This window comes from Stylophora pistillata, chromosome 8, assembly GCF_964205215.1.
Source record: "Stylophora pistillata chromosome 8, jaStyPist1.2, whole genome shotgun sequence".
Classification (NCBI taxonomy): Eukaryota; Metazoa; Cnidaria; class Anthozoa; order Scleractinia; family Pocilloporidae; genus Stylophora; species Stylophora pistillata.
In genome coordinates this window covers 16,486,074-16,503,477 of record NC_142526.1, presented here as the reverse complement: position 1 = coordinate 16,503,477, position 17,404 = coordinate 16,486,074, and the positions used below count along the sequence as shown (strand labels likewise).

The window sequence follows — 17,404 nt, the reverse complement described above, 5'->3', positions numbered from 1 at the left end:
TTTAAGTTCTTATTAATAACTTACTTGTTGATACTGCATGCGAAGAAAGGTGGCGGATGGCCCGCAAATCCATTATTTTGATCTTCCGATCCATCTCCCACAGCCTTCACGGATCCGCAGAAAGCGAATAATAGGAACACCAGAAGTCCTCCAACTTTAACGGAGATTTGACCCATCCAAAATACTCGAAAGCAAGCCGAATTATATACCAAAATAAAGGAAATGTTTCGATCTATTCGAATTTGGCGGTAAAATCGAGATCCGAGCATGCGTAGAAGAGTACGGACCCATTGTTTTCACACTGGCGTGAAATGACCTTTGATCGTCTTTAAATATTGCGCAAACTTGATTTGAAAACTTGGATTTTGACCCATTAAATCTTAAGATTTTGGTATTTTAAAACGTCTTATACAATAGCTTTAATATTCATTTTTTTTAATTCGTTGGTAAAACTGATCGCCGTTAAAATGTTTTTGAGTAATCTTGTAAAATGTTTCAAATCTTAGGCGTTCTTGAGTCAGACATTGGTGGGGGCGTGATCGCCGGAACTTGATAGAAGCTTTTGTTAACACTGAGTTTGATATGGTATGTTTCAAAAAAGGGAAAGCTACAACACTCTCAAGTGACCAAAATACGCGTGAATCCGGCCGCAAACACGATCGCGATCGTCGGAGCTATTTTCCCAAATCGTTGCTGGTTTCCGGAACACTAAATCGGTGCTACCTACATGCAATATCAGCAGCTACGCTTATCGTGTAAACAAGTCACTGTCAAAACTGTGAATGGTGAGAGAACTTTGCTCAAAGAGAATGTTCCAGTACACTCCTGAGCGAATGTCTTCAATCTTTTACCGGTCAGTACAAAATGCAGACTGCAGACTGCAGATTGCAGACTGCAGACTGCAGACTGGGTATAAAATGCAGACTAGGTATAAAATGCAGACTGAGACCAAAATTAGGTATAAAATGCAGACTATGCGACTGTAGGGGTGTAACGATTCATGTTTCTTTCGATTCGATTCGATTTCGATTATTGCCTTTCGGTTTCGATTATTTCGATTCGATTATGCAAAATATTAATGATTTTTAATTCTTGCAAGATGATACACAATGTAACAACATACAACCCTAAACTCTCAATGTGAGGATACAATAGTAACAGGAACATTATTAATCTATTTCAAGGATGCAATAACAAATAAAAAACATGCAATTTGTCAGTGTTCTTTTTTGAGTTCTTTCTAGAATCTAGATCTAGTGCACTCTCATATTTTTCTGTAAAAAAAGTAACTTGTCTACATGATCACTATGCAAACATGACCTCTGAGCAGACACAATGTCCCCTGCAGAAGAGAAAACCCTCTCACTGGCCACTGATGTGGCAGGGACACATAGATATTTTTTGGCCAACTTTGACAAAATGGGATATTTCAGCTCATTTGCTTCCCACCACAACAATGGATTAGAGTTCAAAGGCATGGTTTCTTCAACTTTGTAATTAGCCAACTCTGACTCAACTAACTGAAACACTGACTTCCCAGGATGAACTTTAGTTATAAAAACATCTCCAAAAAGATCATCCAAGGCAGATTTCCTTTTCTTTTCTGGTGGGGGATCACTTGTGAGGACAACAGTTGTGTCTCCACTGGAATTTGAATGTTCACCCTCCAGAGTTGGTAGACTTGGCAAATTGGGCAGCTGTGGCTGTCCCTGCGCACTAGGCTGGTCTGCTTCAGTCTTCACCTATGAACAGAAAAACACTCTATTATCATTTAATATGTTTGTAACTCAACTCAGTACCGTCAGTACAAGCAGTAAATGTTGGCTGTTAAAAATTTCCAATTTTTACGAACCTGAACTGAATTTTGTTGTTGCTCATTCAGTGAGACTGCTTTCAAGGTAAGTGCAGTGTAGACATCTAGTTTCTCGGTTTCATCAAGATATGGCATGGATCTAAACCTTGGATCTAAACAGGAACTCTCCTACAGAAACTGCAATGTGTCAAGGTCTGTATATCTAGAATATGAGAACAATTTGTAAACTACATTTTGCAACTCAAATAGCACTGCAGCATGTTTATTTGCGACAGAAAGCTCTAACAAAAACCTTTATTGGGAAGACTCTTTATAATTTGGATATAATAATTATTATTTAATCTGTAGACATACTAGACAAACAGTTGTTTCCAAACCTAGCATCCAAATCCTTTGCTATAGCTGTTTTTACTTCTTTAACAAGCATAATGTCATCATCTGAAACTTTCAACTGCTGAATCAGCATCTCCTTCAGAGGGTGAATCATGGATACTGTAGGCGTCTTCTCATCACAAAGGATAGTAGTAATGGTCTTGATTGGTCCCAGTACATTGATGACACTCTCTGCTGCAGAGATATCATTTTCTGACAGGAAATGAACATCTTTGGCATTTTTCTTGACATCCTTTGTCAAGAGGACAGCTTCAATTGCTGCCTGTTGCTCTAAAAACCACTGCACCATGTCATATGAGGAGTTCCACCTAGTTGGTACATCATTTATCAACTTGTGTTGTGGCAATTCCAATAAAGCTTGTTTTGATTTCAAAACTGCCATAGCTGTTGTGCTCCTATGGAAAAAGCTTGCTATGCGCCTTATCCTTCCAAGAAGCCTGTCCATTTGAGATACCTTAAGTCCTTTTTGGGTTGCCAGATTGATTGTATGGGCCACACATCCAACATGTGGTGAAAGTTCAGCTTGCTTTGCAGCATTCACTATATTGCTGGCATTGTCAGATGTCATAGATGGATTCTGTTCATATCTTTGTAAATTCCACTCAGATATAGCTGAAGTCAGTATATTTGATAAGTTTTCCGATGTATGTGACACATCCATTCTTCTTGTTTGCAAAACATAGTTTTTAATGTTCCATTCTTGGATGAAATGTGCGGTAACTGTTATGTAGCTTTCGGTTGATCAAGATGTCCATCCATCACTTGTTAAAGCCACGAACTCGGCACTTTTAAGGTCTGATTCGACTTCTGCTTTGACTTCTTCGTAAAGTTTAGGTATCACCTTCTCAGAAAAATGAACTCTGCTTGGTAAGTCATACCTTGGCTCCAGAACGTTGATCATGTGTTGAAACCCTTTATTTTCCACAACTGAATAGGGCCTCATGTCCTTTGCAATGAAAACTCCAATAGACTTCGTTATTGCCGTTGCTCTGTTGCCCGACCGCGGCAACTTATTCTTCATAACATCCTGAATTTTTGACTGTCCTGTTCCAGTACTGTTTTTGGTACCCGGTGAAGTTTTTGCCGTCTTTGACTGCAACACTTCTGACTTTTCATCAATACTGTGTTGACTTTTTAAGTGAGCGCTCATGCTTGAAGTCGAACCGGCACAATACTTAAAAGTTGCGAAGCAAATTTTGCAGATAGTTTTAGACTTGTCTGTTGTTCCGTCTTTAGTCGGAAAACCATAATATTTCCACACTGCGGATCGAAAAGAAGCAGGCGGATTCACAATCGCTTGGCCATTCGTCGCCGTGTTGTCCGCCATGTTTGTGAGCACGCACATGGTTTGCCTTATTTGGAAATTCTCAGGGGGTGGTAGAGGGGCAACATTTTTACCCCGGGATTTTTACCAAGCAACATGGCGCAAGAACTGCAAATTAGCGTCTTTGATCGATTGTCAATGAAAAACGAACATCTTATTGAGATCTGGATTCTAAGTTTACAATATAATGACTCACTGAGGGCACTTTTGGAAAGGTATGCAAAAAATCGAACCAAAATCGAAACGTGGAATCAAATAATCGTGAATCGAACCGAACGGTCATAATCGCGATTAATCGAGAATTCGATTAATCGTTACACCCCTATATGCAAGAGCAATGTTTTTTTTAACGTACCTCAGTGTCACGCAATCGCCTTCCTGAGTTTAGCAGCCGCTAAGAGTTTCCTTCTTGGCGCTTATAAAACGTCAACTGAATGAATTTCAAATGAATTGAAAGGCTGTATTACTTGATCTCAAACCAGAAGAATACATAACGTGCTTATTTGCCTCGGCGAACGGAAAATTGCCGCGGTTGAACCCGTTGTAAGTTGATACCTAATACTGAGAATCATGTGACCCGTAGCTTGACCCTCTTTGCACGTGGCGGCCTTGTTATCATGGCGGAGTATCTAGCATCGGTAAGTTGTAGTTCTGGAATGTTTTTTAAGCGATGTTGTTCATGTGAAGGTAATTTTATTTCTTGAAAGCTGACATGTTTCAGTGAAAGTTGTCATGTTTCAGCGCAACAAATAAACGGACTGTTCACATAGACTGACCACAGTCTATGCATATGGAGAGGAAATTGAAAGGAAACGAACTCGGAAAGGCGATTACATGACTGGGGGGTGAATTAACGATGAAAATATATCGCGTATTGCACGAAACGAGAATTTTGCTGTCAGTCTGCATTTTATACCCAATTTTGGTCTCAGTCTGCATTTTATACCCAGTCTGCATTTTATACCCAGTCTGCAGTCTGCAATCTGCAGTCTGCAGTCTGCATTTTGTACTGACCGAATCTTTTACCACTTTCCTTTCGAGCAGTACGCATTGTCACACCGTTTTAATTGGTCATAATTCTTCTGTGTTCGACACTCCTACACTCCGACGATGTGCTGGAAATTCAAATAAAGAAACATTATCGTCGAAGAAAGTGTTTTTCGCCGATAGCCTTACACTCATCAAAACACTCGCTAAAGGTGGTAACGCTCTTCTCAATCCTGACGGAAAACCATGTAAAAGCAATCTCCCTTCTGTGTATCAAGCTGTTTTTTTAAAGATTTTAAAGCACACGATGCTTTGGAAGATGTACGTGCCCTCCATTGTGTCTTCTTTCAATCCCCGTTGCAGCTAACAAGTGCTGACATTGTAAACAACAGCATATGAAATCCGCCTCCTTCGCTTTCGTAGACATGGACTTTCTTGACGGACGCCACGTGTAAACTTTCAAAGACAAGCTCTATTCACAGGGCGATAACGGGCTCCTCGTCAAAGAAAACATCATTCAGAAAATTGCAGAAAGCGGTCTGTGTTACGATGACTTAAAAGATCTTTACAACAACGTTGGGAAGGAAGCACTGGTCTCTATTCTTAGCAAATCGCCAACCACATCGCGTCGATCAGCTCCAAGAGGAACAAAATATCCCGACACTTTGCACAAAATAATCCAGCACTTTTAAGACAAATAGAGCAGCAGCCATTTCCAGGCGCAATCTACCCAGAAGGTAAACCTCTCTCAGCAAAATAAAGCTCTTTAAAATAGCGCGAAGGACGTTTGGCGAAGAAGACGTCCAAAACCTTGTGGCGTCCGTGGCAAGTGTAGTCTCCCTCGCAGCCGTTTTTAGTCTCGTCACGCAACGCTCCTCCCCACAAACGGCTGCTCACATTCGAACAACATTCCTTTCCGCTATTCAACCAATCACCATTTGGGTTACATATGTTGAGAACCGTACGCGCCAAAGTAGTCTAACGAATCATATTGTTTGTTTCATTTTGGAGTTCAAAGCTTTCAAAATGGCGTCCTTTGAAGAGGCGTTTGATGTTGTTAGCAATACATTTCGAATTCCTAGCTTAAATGCGCAGCAAAAAACTGGAATTAAGAAAATAGTTGAGGAAAGAAAGGATGGGAAATCTCTCCTGTATCAAGCACTACCACTCGTGTTTGATCTTACCTCGCAAGAGCCTGGTCATATCGTCGTCGTTGTCTCACCATTGGTAAGCCTTATGAACGACCAAGTGTCCCACTTGAAGGAGCTAGGGCTAAAAGCAGCTAACATAAGTTCACTTGAGAATGGTGAACGCACTCGTGTTGAAAGCGGCGAATATCCCTTAGTTTACGGATCCCCTGAAGCGTGGTTGAAGAACGAACGTTGGAGATTTATGCTGACGAACTCTGTGTATTCCAAAAAACTCTGTGCCATTGCCGTGGATGAAGCGCATGTTGTAAGACAGTGGTAAGTGTTGGCAAGAGTACCATATAACCTCATACTTTAATTATGCATTCAGACTAGTAGACTTTCTTTTTAAAGTTTTGTCGTGAAATACAAAGAAGTGAAATGCATAATTAATGTTTCAACCTATTAAAAACCTATGCTTGAAGCTAACGTCATTTGAAGAACTAAGAACTAAGTCCAATAGCACCTTGAAAGTCCTGGCAATGTGAAGGGAGCTAGAGACTACAGCTTTCTGCATGTTCCTTAGCACTGAAGGACATCATTATTATTACTAAAATTAATAAAGTTTTCATTATATTATTAGAAATTTCATTATAGATTAATGCTATTTTCCTTTTGATGTGTAGGGGAACATCACAAGATAATAAAATGGCAGCATTCCGTGAGTCTTACTCAAAGCTGTATGAACTAAGGTCACTTGCACCAAACGTGCCAGTTGTAGCCTTGACTGCAACTGCGACAAAACTGACCAGAGACACAGTTTTCAACCTTCTGAACATGAAAAATGTTGTAGAAATTGAGGAAAGTCCAAACAAATTAAATGTTGCTTATGTTGTGCAGTATATGGATAAGGACATGGAACTGGAATTCTATTTTGGCTGGCTTACTGATGAACTGAAACAGAGTCAGGAGAAAACAGAAAGAACTATTATTTATTGCCAGACTATAAGACAGTGTGGTTTACTTTATGCTACCATTAAAGCTCTCTTAGGAGAATATATGTTCATTGGAAATGATTCAAAACATGTGCTTGTTGAAATGTTGCATTCCTGCACTCCTGAAGCTAATAAGCATAACATTTTGGAGTCCTTTCAGTCTGCCAGTGGTACCATCCGGCTACTTATAGCAACAATAGCCTTTGGAATGGGCATTGACTGTCAAGGTGTTCATAGAGTCATACATTTTGGACCCTCCAAGAATGTGGAGTCCTACATTCAGGAAACTGGTAGGGCAGGAAGGGATGGCCACCAAAGTGTTGCATATGATTTATACCATGGAGTTATGTTAAACCATATTGATGCCCATATGAAGTCTTTCATTAAGACTGGAGAGTGCAGAAGAAAAACCCTTCTGAATCACTTTGAATCTGTGTCCCTGTATCCAGAACAACCCCACCTTTGCTGTGACAATTGTGCTATTCAATGCAAATGTGGTATGCTACACTCTGCTAACATTACAAAATACCCTGTCACAGCATGCAAGGACACTCTGCCTATATCTAAAGAAAGAGAAGTGTTGCAACAGCAAAAAAAGGTTGTAGAAGACAATTTGATAAAGTATCACAAATCCATCATTATGCAACTGGTTGGTACCTCTGCAAATGGAAATGTGAAGACCTTAACAAATTTACAATTTATGTTGGGATTTTCACAGCACCAAATATCACAGGTTCTGGATAACTTGCAAAGAATTTTCTCAACAGCTGATGTTTACAACTTTGTAGAAATATGGGACAGAAGGCATGCGCAGAGAATTCTTTCAGTTGTAAGCAATGTATTTCAAGACATTAATGTTAACAATGATTCACTAGTTGCTGTAAATGATGCCAATAACTATGAATTTGATGACGAGTTACTTGATGAATGGCATGAATTTTTGCAAGATGATGAACTTTATGAGATGATTGTGGACAATATGTCATTATCACACCTAGAAAGCTCAGCATTTGAAGAAGAAAATGCCAATGATTCATGTGATGATGATGTAATGCCACCAGTAGTATTGGCAACTGTTGAGAATATGGCACTGGATCACTGAATACTAATAAGTAACATTAACGTGTTTGACTTAACTGTATCATGTACTGGGCAGAGGCAGATTAAGGACTTAAAGAAAGAGGGCCAAAGGGCAGGGCAAAAAAGTTAGGCAATAAAAAAAGAACACAGAGTGGTGAAAATCACTGTGGTGGAGGGGGTTGGGAAGAACGGTACAGCTTCTTTGGCCCTCCTACTGCATTGTGGTAAGAAAATAGGTGATCTAATAAATTCATCTACTGGTAAATTTCATTGTCTGATCAGTGACTTAAATTGTGTGCTATTCATATGCTATCATAGCAATTGAAAGTTTTGTCATGTGAAGTCACAAAAGATGGAACATCTGTTTGAGATTAGTTACATTTCACTTGTGAAGAAATTACTGTATACATGTACATGTAATAGAGAAAAATAATCTATGATAATGGTCTGATGTTTGATTAAGAATGCTATGAAAGATTATGTAGGTTATATTGATTAATTGATTCTGTGAAAATTGAATCTCTTCATTGGTGCTGCTGCCAGTATCAAATTGTATTCTGCTTGCATATTGAGCAAAAATTTTAGACTGCTATTAGTCACTTCAGTAAGATGGCAAATTTTTCAGACTTTTGAAGTGATCAGATTTGTATAAAGACATTGATATCAACTTCACTTATATCAGTAGTTGCAGCACCTGGGTACTTCTTGGGTTAAAATCTAGGCCAACAGACTTTTTCTGCGTCCTGTTTTGACATTTTTTGGCTGTAACAATTTGTCATCATTGGCACAAACTTGTCACTAGGCTCTCACATATCGTACATTTGTGTTGTTCCAGACTATTCGTAGGCTATTTAACACTGCAATGGCATACTAAATAGACAGTGTAAATTATCAAAAGCTATGGACTACAGAATTAAATTTCCCATGAGGCAACAACAAAAAAAATGTTTTGTCTACTCTGTTTATCTAGCTCTGATACCCCTGACCATGTTTCTCTTGTGTTTGTTTATCCAGTGATATAATTTTGAGGCATCCAAATCTTCCAACCTGTCTCGCTTGAAGTCACAGAAATGATTATAAGAACGTCCCACTGTCTCTTCAAAGACATTCATTTCCTCTGCTCTTTTGATTAGCTCATGTAGATCCCTCTCTTTAGATGGATCAGAATGTTTGCCAGATTTTGCATGTCGTTTCAAAGATTCATCAAGATTTTTAAGGATTGATGATGTTGAACTTTCAGCGTTACATATTCTTGATATGGCTGCCTTTGTTAGGTTCGGTCCTAGGTTTTTGATAGCTTGCTTCACATAATTGTTGCTGTGCTCTGTTGCTTCATCAAGAGGAATGTTGGTACCTTTTTTTACCATGATTATTCGTGAACCGGTTCCAAGTAAAATGTTCAACGTCCCTTGGTGACAACAGAGAATGGACCAGAAAAAATTGGTACAAACATTCTAGTGAATATTTTGTACTATGAGGATCATCTGCTTTACAGTACAACATGAAATACTTGTACTGTCTCATAACCCTCATTCCATCACCTTCTTTGATAGCATCGATGAAATTAAAAAACAGAAAACACTCAGCCAAAAGTGCGCAGTTGTAGTTGAAAACGTCATCACTTGTATTCTTTGTAACTCCAGAAAAGTCACCATCACTAACTTTGATATTTTCAGTGCTTGCTTTAGTATTTGTTGTTAGGGGAACTTGTGTGGAGAAAGTGATTTCAGTAGGTGGATCCTCTACTTGAACTGGTGGGTTATGCTTAAGTTCATGATTTCTTCGGCTTTTGCCATCATACTTAAACGTGCTGCTGCACCCAGGAAATTGGCAGGGAAATCTGCCATCAGGTGTTAGGTTCTGTTGGCCTAGCAGGTTTTCTTTCTCTTGTTCAGTCACTACAGAATTTACAATGGCATCAACAGAAGAACTTTGGTCAAAGACAAATTCAGCAACGACCTTGCCAGCTAGCTCATGAAGGCAATTAAGTTTTTCTGACTTCTTTAGCAAATCTATTCTAGATGGTAAGTTGAACTTTGTTGGCTTTCCAGCCTTGTTTTCCAATCCAAGAACTTTTTGGGCAGCTGCAATGACTCTTGACTGGAAAACAATCTCCAGAAAGTCTCTGGCTGGACGGTATGATCGATGAAGTTACATCCCCAGCAACATTTCTTCGGTTAATAAGATTGCGGTCAGAAAACATGGTGCAACTGTCAAGTGTTGATTTTCCACTGTAGCATCTGGAGTAGATCAACTTTAGACAAGAAAAAAAAAACATTTAACTGTTAGATAAGCACTAGAATATTACAATGAGGAATCAGTAGTAGACCTATTGTACTCAACATAAGAAATAACAGTTTTTTCAGTGACAAATGTAGTTTGTAAAATAACTTTAATATTGTTTTACTCACACTGAGTAGTTTGACAGCAGCATGCCAATCACCCAGTTGTAAGTTGATTCCTTCAAGTCTGTCTTTGGGAGTGTAACCATTGGCTACAGCAGATATAATATTCACTGCTCGTTCAATTGTAAGCTGGTCACCAGAAAACAGCTGACCATCGATACCACCATTGTGTGTCTCAGGAAGATAATCATGGAACTGCTGTAGAATTTCTATCATGTCCTCATTGACATTTTCGTTCTTGAATATTAATCCAAGGGGAACCTGAAAGACAATTTTAAGCTTGAGTTGTTATAGTGATACATATAGCAGCTGACACTGGGAAGTCAAATGGCAGATGGAAAATACTTGACGTAAGCTCTGAGGCTTGAACAATAAGTGGTTGAAATGATGAGTTTTAAGTTGTAGATTACAGAGCATTTATAATCTATGCCTTGGCAATTTGGGTAGGGCTATGTAGACTTTTGGGGTTTATTTATTTAATAAAAGAAAACTGTCTTGGCTTCCCTACATAACCACCCCTTAAGATTCACATTGTGTTTAATAAGAAATAAAAGTTGTGATCAGTTCATTTATGTCTGACTTTATTATTTAAATTTATATTTTAAGAAATACAAGTTTATCCAACCATATGCATTTTTTAATTTAAGCTTTCTGGTCTAGCTGAAGCTATTAAGGTACCAAACATAAATCGTACCTTGAAATTGGATCATATGGCTGAATGAAATACATGTACTTCCATGATGATTCTAATATGACTGATCTGAAACAAACCCTTTTGGTTTTCTGGGATAATTCATTTGAGTATTTATGTGGAATATGTTGGATGCAGGCATCAGCCAAAAGTGCTAAAACATCAAAGTAATTGACCAATATTCTTGAACACAGGATGATGTAGTTAAGCCTCTGACATTTTTGATCCTCCATTGATGGCAAAAACTTTAAATTACAAACATCAAGCAGATTTGCTTTTGGTGCTGAAGAATCAAGCATGGCCCCAGAAACTCTGTTCTCAACCATCTGATGGTTTACCCAGTGGAAGTCCTTGTTCTGTGACTCCATAGTCATGTTCTTTCGATCCAAGTGAATGTCCAAGTTGTCAAAAGAGATGACAAAGCCAGGGTGAGCTGCCTTTTTCAGCTCACATTTCTCCCTCAAAGCTGACTGGATTTCATCATGACATTCAGTAGAACAGTGGGTGTGGGAAGCATGTCTTGAAACAACAGCATTACATTTCTCTCGAGCAGTCTTCAAATCTTTGTTTTGATTTGAAATTTGCTGTTTTGCTTGGACAATATCTACATCATGGTTCTCACCCAGCTCATCAAGTTTTCTCAGGATACTGAAATTTGCATTAATCAGTTTCATCTTGTTAAATCTGGATATAGTAGCCTGTTGAGCAAGCAAATATGTACATAGGTTACAGTGTATCTTTCCTATACAAAATAAAGTGAACCTGTTAAGTGTTCATGTAAGGTAACCCATGAGACAAATGTGATATATTTTATTAGCTTTCTTTAAAGAGGTTAAATGATATAAATTGTCAACAGCTTACAGCAATAGACCTTTTCTGCTTGTATATTTTGTTTTCCCAATACAGATGATGTGATGATACGCAGGAGATTTGATCCTTTGTCTTGTTCATTAACAAGAGTATGTGCAGACATATTCATGTTTGCATGTACTCTTTTCAATAAAGAAAACAAAGGATCAAATCTCCTGAGTATCATCACATGTTCTGTATTGTGAAAACAAAATGTACAGGCGAAAAAGGTTCTTTTTATCTCACCCTAAACAAGTAATTAGAAAAGATACTTTTTGAGAGGAATATTTGATAGCATGTTACTTGTACAACCACAAGCTGGCTTGTTAACTTTTATTAAAAAATAAAAAACAAAACAAAACAAAAACTGGTGAGTCAAATCTGAACATGGCATTCTTTTTTCTTTTTGGTTTTCTCTATCACTTAAGTTTTCATGAAGGAATAATAATTTGACTATTAAGAAAGAAAACATGGCAAGAATTCTATAAGTAAATTGTAGACAATAAAGTTGTCATAAAAATGCCCTTTCTATTGTAACTGCAGGTGGTTTGTATTCTTATTTTAGGTTTATGTCATACTATAATACATTTTTTAGTAAATATGACAGGGCTATGACTATTTTTAGTGCTGACATAAATTCATTATTTGTATTTAACTATGGAGTCGTCCCCCCCCTCAAAAATATTTGTATCTTTTTATTTTTCCATGTTTGATACGTCAACATAAGCTGAACTTAGCTAATTAATTGTGGTTTTATGTTCGCTTTAAATACAGCAATTTTAGTATGTTACCACCTTTTGGTATTGCATTGCAATATTTTATCTATAAATTTAAAGCGAATATCACCGGGTTGCATTCCCTCCTAGTGTCCCCCGCAGCAGTTTCTAGTCTCATGGAACGCCTGCGAGGTAGACTAATTTCCTGCATTCCAGCGTGCCGGTAATATTTCCGTCGCGTTTCACAACTAGGAAGATTTTTATTTATTACATGTAAGCAGACGGTTTTTCTTAAAACATATCGAGCATGAAAGAGATGGACATCTCACTTAATTTAGCACTTCCGGTATGGAACCGTACACATATTCCATCAGGCATTACGCAATAAAAAAACTACTATAACTTACCTCGACTGACCTTGACTTAAGAAGTACGCCAAGCACCGAAGCAGTTGCATCCATTTTCTCACTCCTTTGCTTTAAAAGTACTGACCCTGCTATGGCAATGCTTGAAAACCAAGAACACTCTTTGGTCCTTTTGTTTGCTGCGGAAGTCATCAAGAACGAGTAGAACAGTGGAGCCCTCTCTTTCCACTCGTTGCAGAGGAGTTGCAAGTCGAATTTGGCCAGATCTTCTTTGCCAGATTTTCTTAAAATTGAAGGATTCTTTTTTGAGCACAACGCCGCTACCTCTTTGGAAAAAGTTTTCAATACATTTTCAATGACGTGATTTCTAAGCGTTGGACTTTTCATTACGGCATTTGCGATCTGTGAAGGTACGCCGTGCGCCAAAGTCTTCCCAATGGTCTGATAGCTTCCACAGAGGGTTTTGTTCATAGTTTTACTAGGATACTGGACGCTCAAAAATGTCTTTGAAGTTTCACTAGTGTTAGTAAGATGATTGGAAGCAGCTTTTGAGGCGATTGGAGTAGAAGTAAGTATCGGTTGAGGAATTTCGCACGGGGCTCTTACTGTCAGTTGACCAGGGAAAGCTTCTGGCACAAGTCCGTTTGGATGACTTCGAATAGGAGATACACCAATAGAGCCAATATGAAATCTTGACGGAGTATAACCTATCTGTTGGCTGATCGCGGTAGAAATACTAGAATTGGCTGTAGCATTTATAGAAGTACAAGTGGTACTGTTAGGATCGAATTGCAAACATTTCCAGGATTTCCCACGGCACGAAGCTTGGATTTCTCCACCGTCGCTCTCAACGTTTAATAAGCGCTTCGTTCTGGGAAGTTCGCGATCCTTGAAGATTCCCTTCAATTCATCTTTGAGCTCTTCAAGATGATCAGAGGCCTTTTTGAACTTGATCAATCGTCGGTAGCAAGCTTTACAAACTGACAACTCGCTGGTCGCTGAATAGCAGCTCACATTCACATCCAGACAGGAACTAATAATCGCCGGAAAATCAAAAGAAATTTTTCCGAAAACATAAATTTTTTCTTTTTTCTCAACTAAAGTGGAACAAATAAAACAACGATCACTTTGCAAAACCTTTTTCGGCGTTTCCTCCATCAAGAAACTACGATGAAATGCAGAATTTGAAAACGCGGGAATAATCATATTGATTACAATCTCTTGTGCTCTGATTGGTCACATAAGAAACGATGTCAGTGATCTCATTGGTGCAAAGACAACAAAGGGAAAGGAATGTTGTTCGAATGTGAGCAGCCGTTTGTGGGGAGGAGCGTTGCGTGACGAGACTAAAAACGGCTGCGAGGGAGACTATGGCAAGTGTCGTGCGTGACACAAATGTTGCGCATGCGCAATTGCCCATCTTGTCGAGTCGAAATTTTCGGAAATTTGAAACTTTAGACTTACGTATTTCCGTTTCCGCTCGGTGAATTTTTTTTATTTTTTGCACGTTAACTTTGAACGGCTCTGTGCGTGTTTTACAAAAGTTCGAAAAAATTCTGTCAGAGGGAACAAATGTTAACGATGAATTCTAAAAAAGGCCTCTTTTCCTTAAACTTTCTGACAGAATTTTTTTAAACTTAACAGTCAAGTAGACCAAGGCAGTCAAAGGACGCATGCAAAATCTAAAATAAATTCATCGTCCAGTTTTTAAGAAAATTCAAGTCAAGTCTAATTTTGGACCCAACATTGCAAGCCAGCAACGTTGCCATGGCAACGAATTTTTCAATTTATTTACAACACTGATTTTTCAACAATATCTTTATTTCAGGGAAAATGTGATCGCGATTCGTTAAAGCTAAGCTTCGTAATTTTAGTTTAAATATCTTGCATCAGAAAAGTGAAAAACTATATCCAGCCTCCTTAAGCTTTTGTTTGTCGTCTTCAGAACCACCAACTACGTCACTTCCTTTGTAAGATGAGATTTGACCGCGCGCAAAATGGACCCATTTCAGATTGCAAAATCCAAACTTTTGAGGTTCAAAAAATAATACAAGAAAGTTCTTTTGGTCGGTCAAAATCGCTCAGCTGTGTCCATCAAGACATAAGCAAACAAACGGGGCAAAAAAAATTTTTACTTCATAGGCACTTTAAGTTGATTCGTTATAAACCCGTGATGATAAATCAGATACGTACAATGAATATATGAAAGTTCATATATTTTGGACTGCGGTATTAGATACGTATGATACACGATCCTCGCAGTAGAGAGCGCTATTTATGCAATAGCGAAAATCATTGTATCTGATTTATCATCACGGGTTTATTACGAATCAACCGGCCTGCTCCTAGTTGGCTTGTTAGCTCAATTGGTAGAGCGCTGCACTAGTATCGCAGAGGTCAGTGGTTCGAATCCCGTACAGGCCTGATTTTTTTCAGCTCTGATTTTCGCTATTGCATAGATAGCGCTCTCTACTGCGAGGATCGTGCATCATACGTAAAAATTTCATCTGGAAAAAAATACAAGTCTGCTAGTTTAGTTTGGTTCTGACCCTCTTTCTTTCTAGGAAAACGAATTTCATCTCCGCTTTTATTCAACTGTCTGTGACTTGTGCCCTAAGTACAGTAATACTGGAAGCAATTTAGAGAACAGATGGCTTCAACCTGAAATTCTCCTACCGTTGCAATTGTTGAAACCAGCACAAGTGACAACCAAAACGCAAGAGATGAGCAGGAAAAAAGGATCAGTTCTTCAGTAGCAACTCTGCGAGTTTTTTTTGTTGTTGTTGTTGTTCTATTTCTTTTTAAGGAAAGATGGGTTTGTGGTTGACGTATGACTCTCTCTTTGGTCAAAGGACATTAGTTCGATGTAACCGCCGCCAAAATATGGAAAGCGCAAAAATTTTGCCAATTAAAATAGGGTTTTCGAAAAATAGATATACATGGCTTAAGTTTTGCTTGAAAGATTGTCCTTACTTTTATTCGAGCAGTTCCGCTCCAAGTGACTGTTCAAGACAGGTGGAGGGACTCAGTAAAGGGTGACCACGGCCTCTTAATAGAAGTGAAAATTACCGTAAAGAATGGGAAAAATTTTCTGTACTTTGAAAACCGATTGTTTAATACAGGGTGACTCACATAAGAGTGACCGTAATAGGTTTTATGACAAAAATTACTCTTTTCCGGGGTATTTTAGAAATTTTTTGCTAAAAAAGTCGTGACCCTCCCACTTTCCAGATGGGATTAATGCATGACCCTTCATAAATGCGTAAACGAAAGGATCTGACCCTCCCCCCACCTCCTCCAAGACAAAAATTAACGTAAGTATTTCAGAATAAATTGAATGTCTATCGAAAACTGACCAATGTGGCTCAAAACGTGAAGAAAGTGGATTCAGAGAACCTCAAAAAGTCCAAAGTTGCTGAAAATTCAAAAAGTTGCCAAAATTCTAAAAAGTTGCCGAAAATTTCAAAAGTTGCCGAAAAGTTGCCGAGCAACTTGTGGCTAAGCCTATCAGATGGAGTAGCTCAAGTAACGAATCGTCACCGGACACTAATTTTATACCAGAGCCCCGCGCGGAAACATTACCGACGTCAAACTATGGAACGTCAAACTATAGGGTCGAGGCAGAGGCTGAATACTCTCACAGCTTCACCAACAATTAGAATGAACAATACTCAAGTGAGCCAGGTTTCAGCTACAAAATCGCTTGGTGTAATAATAGACGATAAACTCGATTGGCATGGTCACATCGAAAAACTAACGAAAAAGATCGCCTCTGGTATCGGGGCCCTAAAGCGAATTAGGCACCTGATCCCAGCATCAACCTTACATTTCATCTACCAAGCTTTAGTAAAACCTCACTTTGATTACTGTGACATTGTTTGGGGTAGCTGTGGGAAAACGCTACGAGACAAACTGCAGAAATTGCAGAATAGAGCAGCCCGTGTGTTGACATTCTCTAACTATGATGCTGATGCAACTGAGCTACTCGAGTTTTTAGGGTGGAAAAATCTTGCACGCCAGCAGGAAATCCATAAAGCCACCATGATGTTTAGATGTCTGCACGGGCTAGCTCCAAGGTATCTATATTCAAAGTTTACGTGGCGTGACTCTGCTTATGACCTCAGGGACTCTGAAAATAAGCTTAATGTTCCACTACCGCGCACTAATTATTACAGAAAAAGCTTTAGCTACAATGGCGCCACATTATGGAACAGTTTACCACGCGATATAAGGAACACAGAGTCTCTGGGGTTATTTAAACGTAAGATGAATGACATTTTTTAAGTCTAACGCACGGCATTCACGGAAAACAGCTTTAGTGTTATAGTATGTAGTTTTAATTTTAAATATCTTAGCGTATGTGATATGTATTTTTATAGGCTGATGAATTGATCGTGTCTAAATAAAGATTACAATACAATACAATGGACGAAAGCGGGCACGGGTCGAGAGGGACAATTTACGTTAGTTCGGACAAGATAGTTTTTTGACATAATATTTCGACCTGTGTTTAAAATGATGTAGATTGATTTAGACTGGTAGCTTTGCTTGCATATATAAGTTTTAGGTTTCTATACACTTCGCGTGTTTGGTAACAAATAATTAAAAGTCAACTAACAGACATGGAGTAGTTTTTTCCTTGCCAAAAAAAAAAAAAAA

At 38.6% G+C, this 17,404-nt stretch overlaps 2 protein-coding genes, 1 long non-coding RNA gene and 1 pseudogene across 7 annotated transcripts in view; 2 read left to right on the top strand and 2 right to left on the bottom strand.

Moving 5' to 3' along the window:
* Window positions 1-1,063: 1,063 nt before the first annotated feature.
* LOC148725214 (E3 SUMO-protein ligase ZBED1-like) lies at window positions 1,064-3,856 on the bottom strand. Of its 3 annotated transcripts, none has more exons than XM_088730054.1 (3): window positions 2,191-3,856; window positions 1,853-2,015; window positions 1,064-1,742 (listed from the first exon to the last, which is right to left on the bottom strand). In XM_088730054.1, the coding sequence occupies exons 1-2, from the start codon at window positions 2,865-2,867 to the stop codon at window positions 1,982-1,984; spliced, it is 711 nt and encodes a 236-aa protein (XP_088586180.1). In that variant the 5' UTR covers window positions 2,868-3,856; the 3' UTR covers window positions 1,064-1,742; window positions 1,853-1,981. The 3 variants fall into 3 exon arrangements, with proteins under 3 accessions (XP_088586180.1, XP_088586181.1, XP_088586179.1); XM_088730055.1 differs by having other exon boundaries at window positions 1,853-1,965; window positions 2,191-2,302; XM_088730053.1 differs by having other exon boundaries at window positions 1,853-3,856.
* A 124-nt stretch (window positions 3,857-3,980) lies between these two features.
* The window catches only part of LOC111337939 (uncharacterized), a 62,803-nt gene continuing 49,379 nt past the window's right edge, over window positions 3,981-17,404 (top strand). For both annotated transcript variants that reach the window (XR_015990566.1, XR_015990562.1), the window contains exon 1: window positions 3,981-4,375. This is a non-coding gene — a long non-coding RNA (uncharacterized LOC111337939). The remainder of the gene's footprint in view (window positions 4,376-17,404) is intronic.
* On the top strand, window positions 5,353-8,664 carry LOC111345187 (uncharacterized). Its single transcript, XM_088730045.1, has 2 exons — window positions 5,353-5,983; window positions 6,331-8,664. Exons 1-2 carry the CDS (start codon window positions 5,544-5,546, stop codon window positions 7,739-7,741), a joined length of 1,851 nt encoding a protein of 616 aa, XP_088586171.1. The 5' UTR covers window positions 5,353-5,543; the 3' UTR covers window positions 7,742-8,664.
* Window positions 8,682-14,113, bottom strand: LOC148725213 (uncharacterized; annotated as a pseudogene). The gene is made up of 4 exons (XR_015990568.1): window positions 12,788-14,113; window positions 10,896-11,513; window positions 10,131-10,385; window positions 8,682-9,973 (listed from the first exon to the last, which is right to left on the bottom strand). The product of XR_015990568.1 is annotated as an uncharacterized LOC148725213 (transcript).

What these genes read in the sequence shown, in the direction of transcription:
- LOC148725214 (XM_088730053.1), bottom strand. Translation starts at nt 2,867, where the DNA reads ATGGATGTGTCACATACATCGGAAAACTTATCAAATATACTGACTTCA.
- LOC111345187 (XM_088730045.1), top strand. Translation starts at nt 5,544, where the DNA reads ATGGCGTCCTTTGAAGAGGCGTTTGATGTTGTTAGCAATACATTTCGA. An exon ending in GCGCATGTTGTAAGACAGTG is followed by an intron (nt 5,984 to 6,330) that starts GTAAGTGTTGGC and finishes TTTGATGTGTAG; the next exon opens with GGGAACATCACAAGATAATA.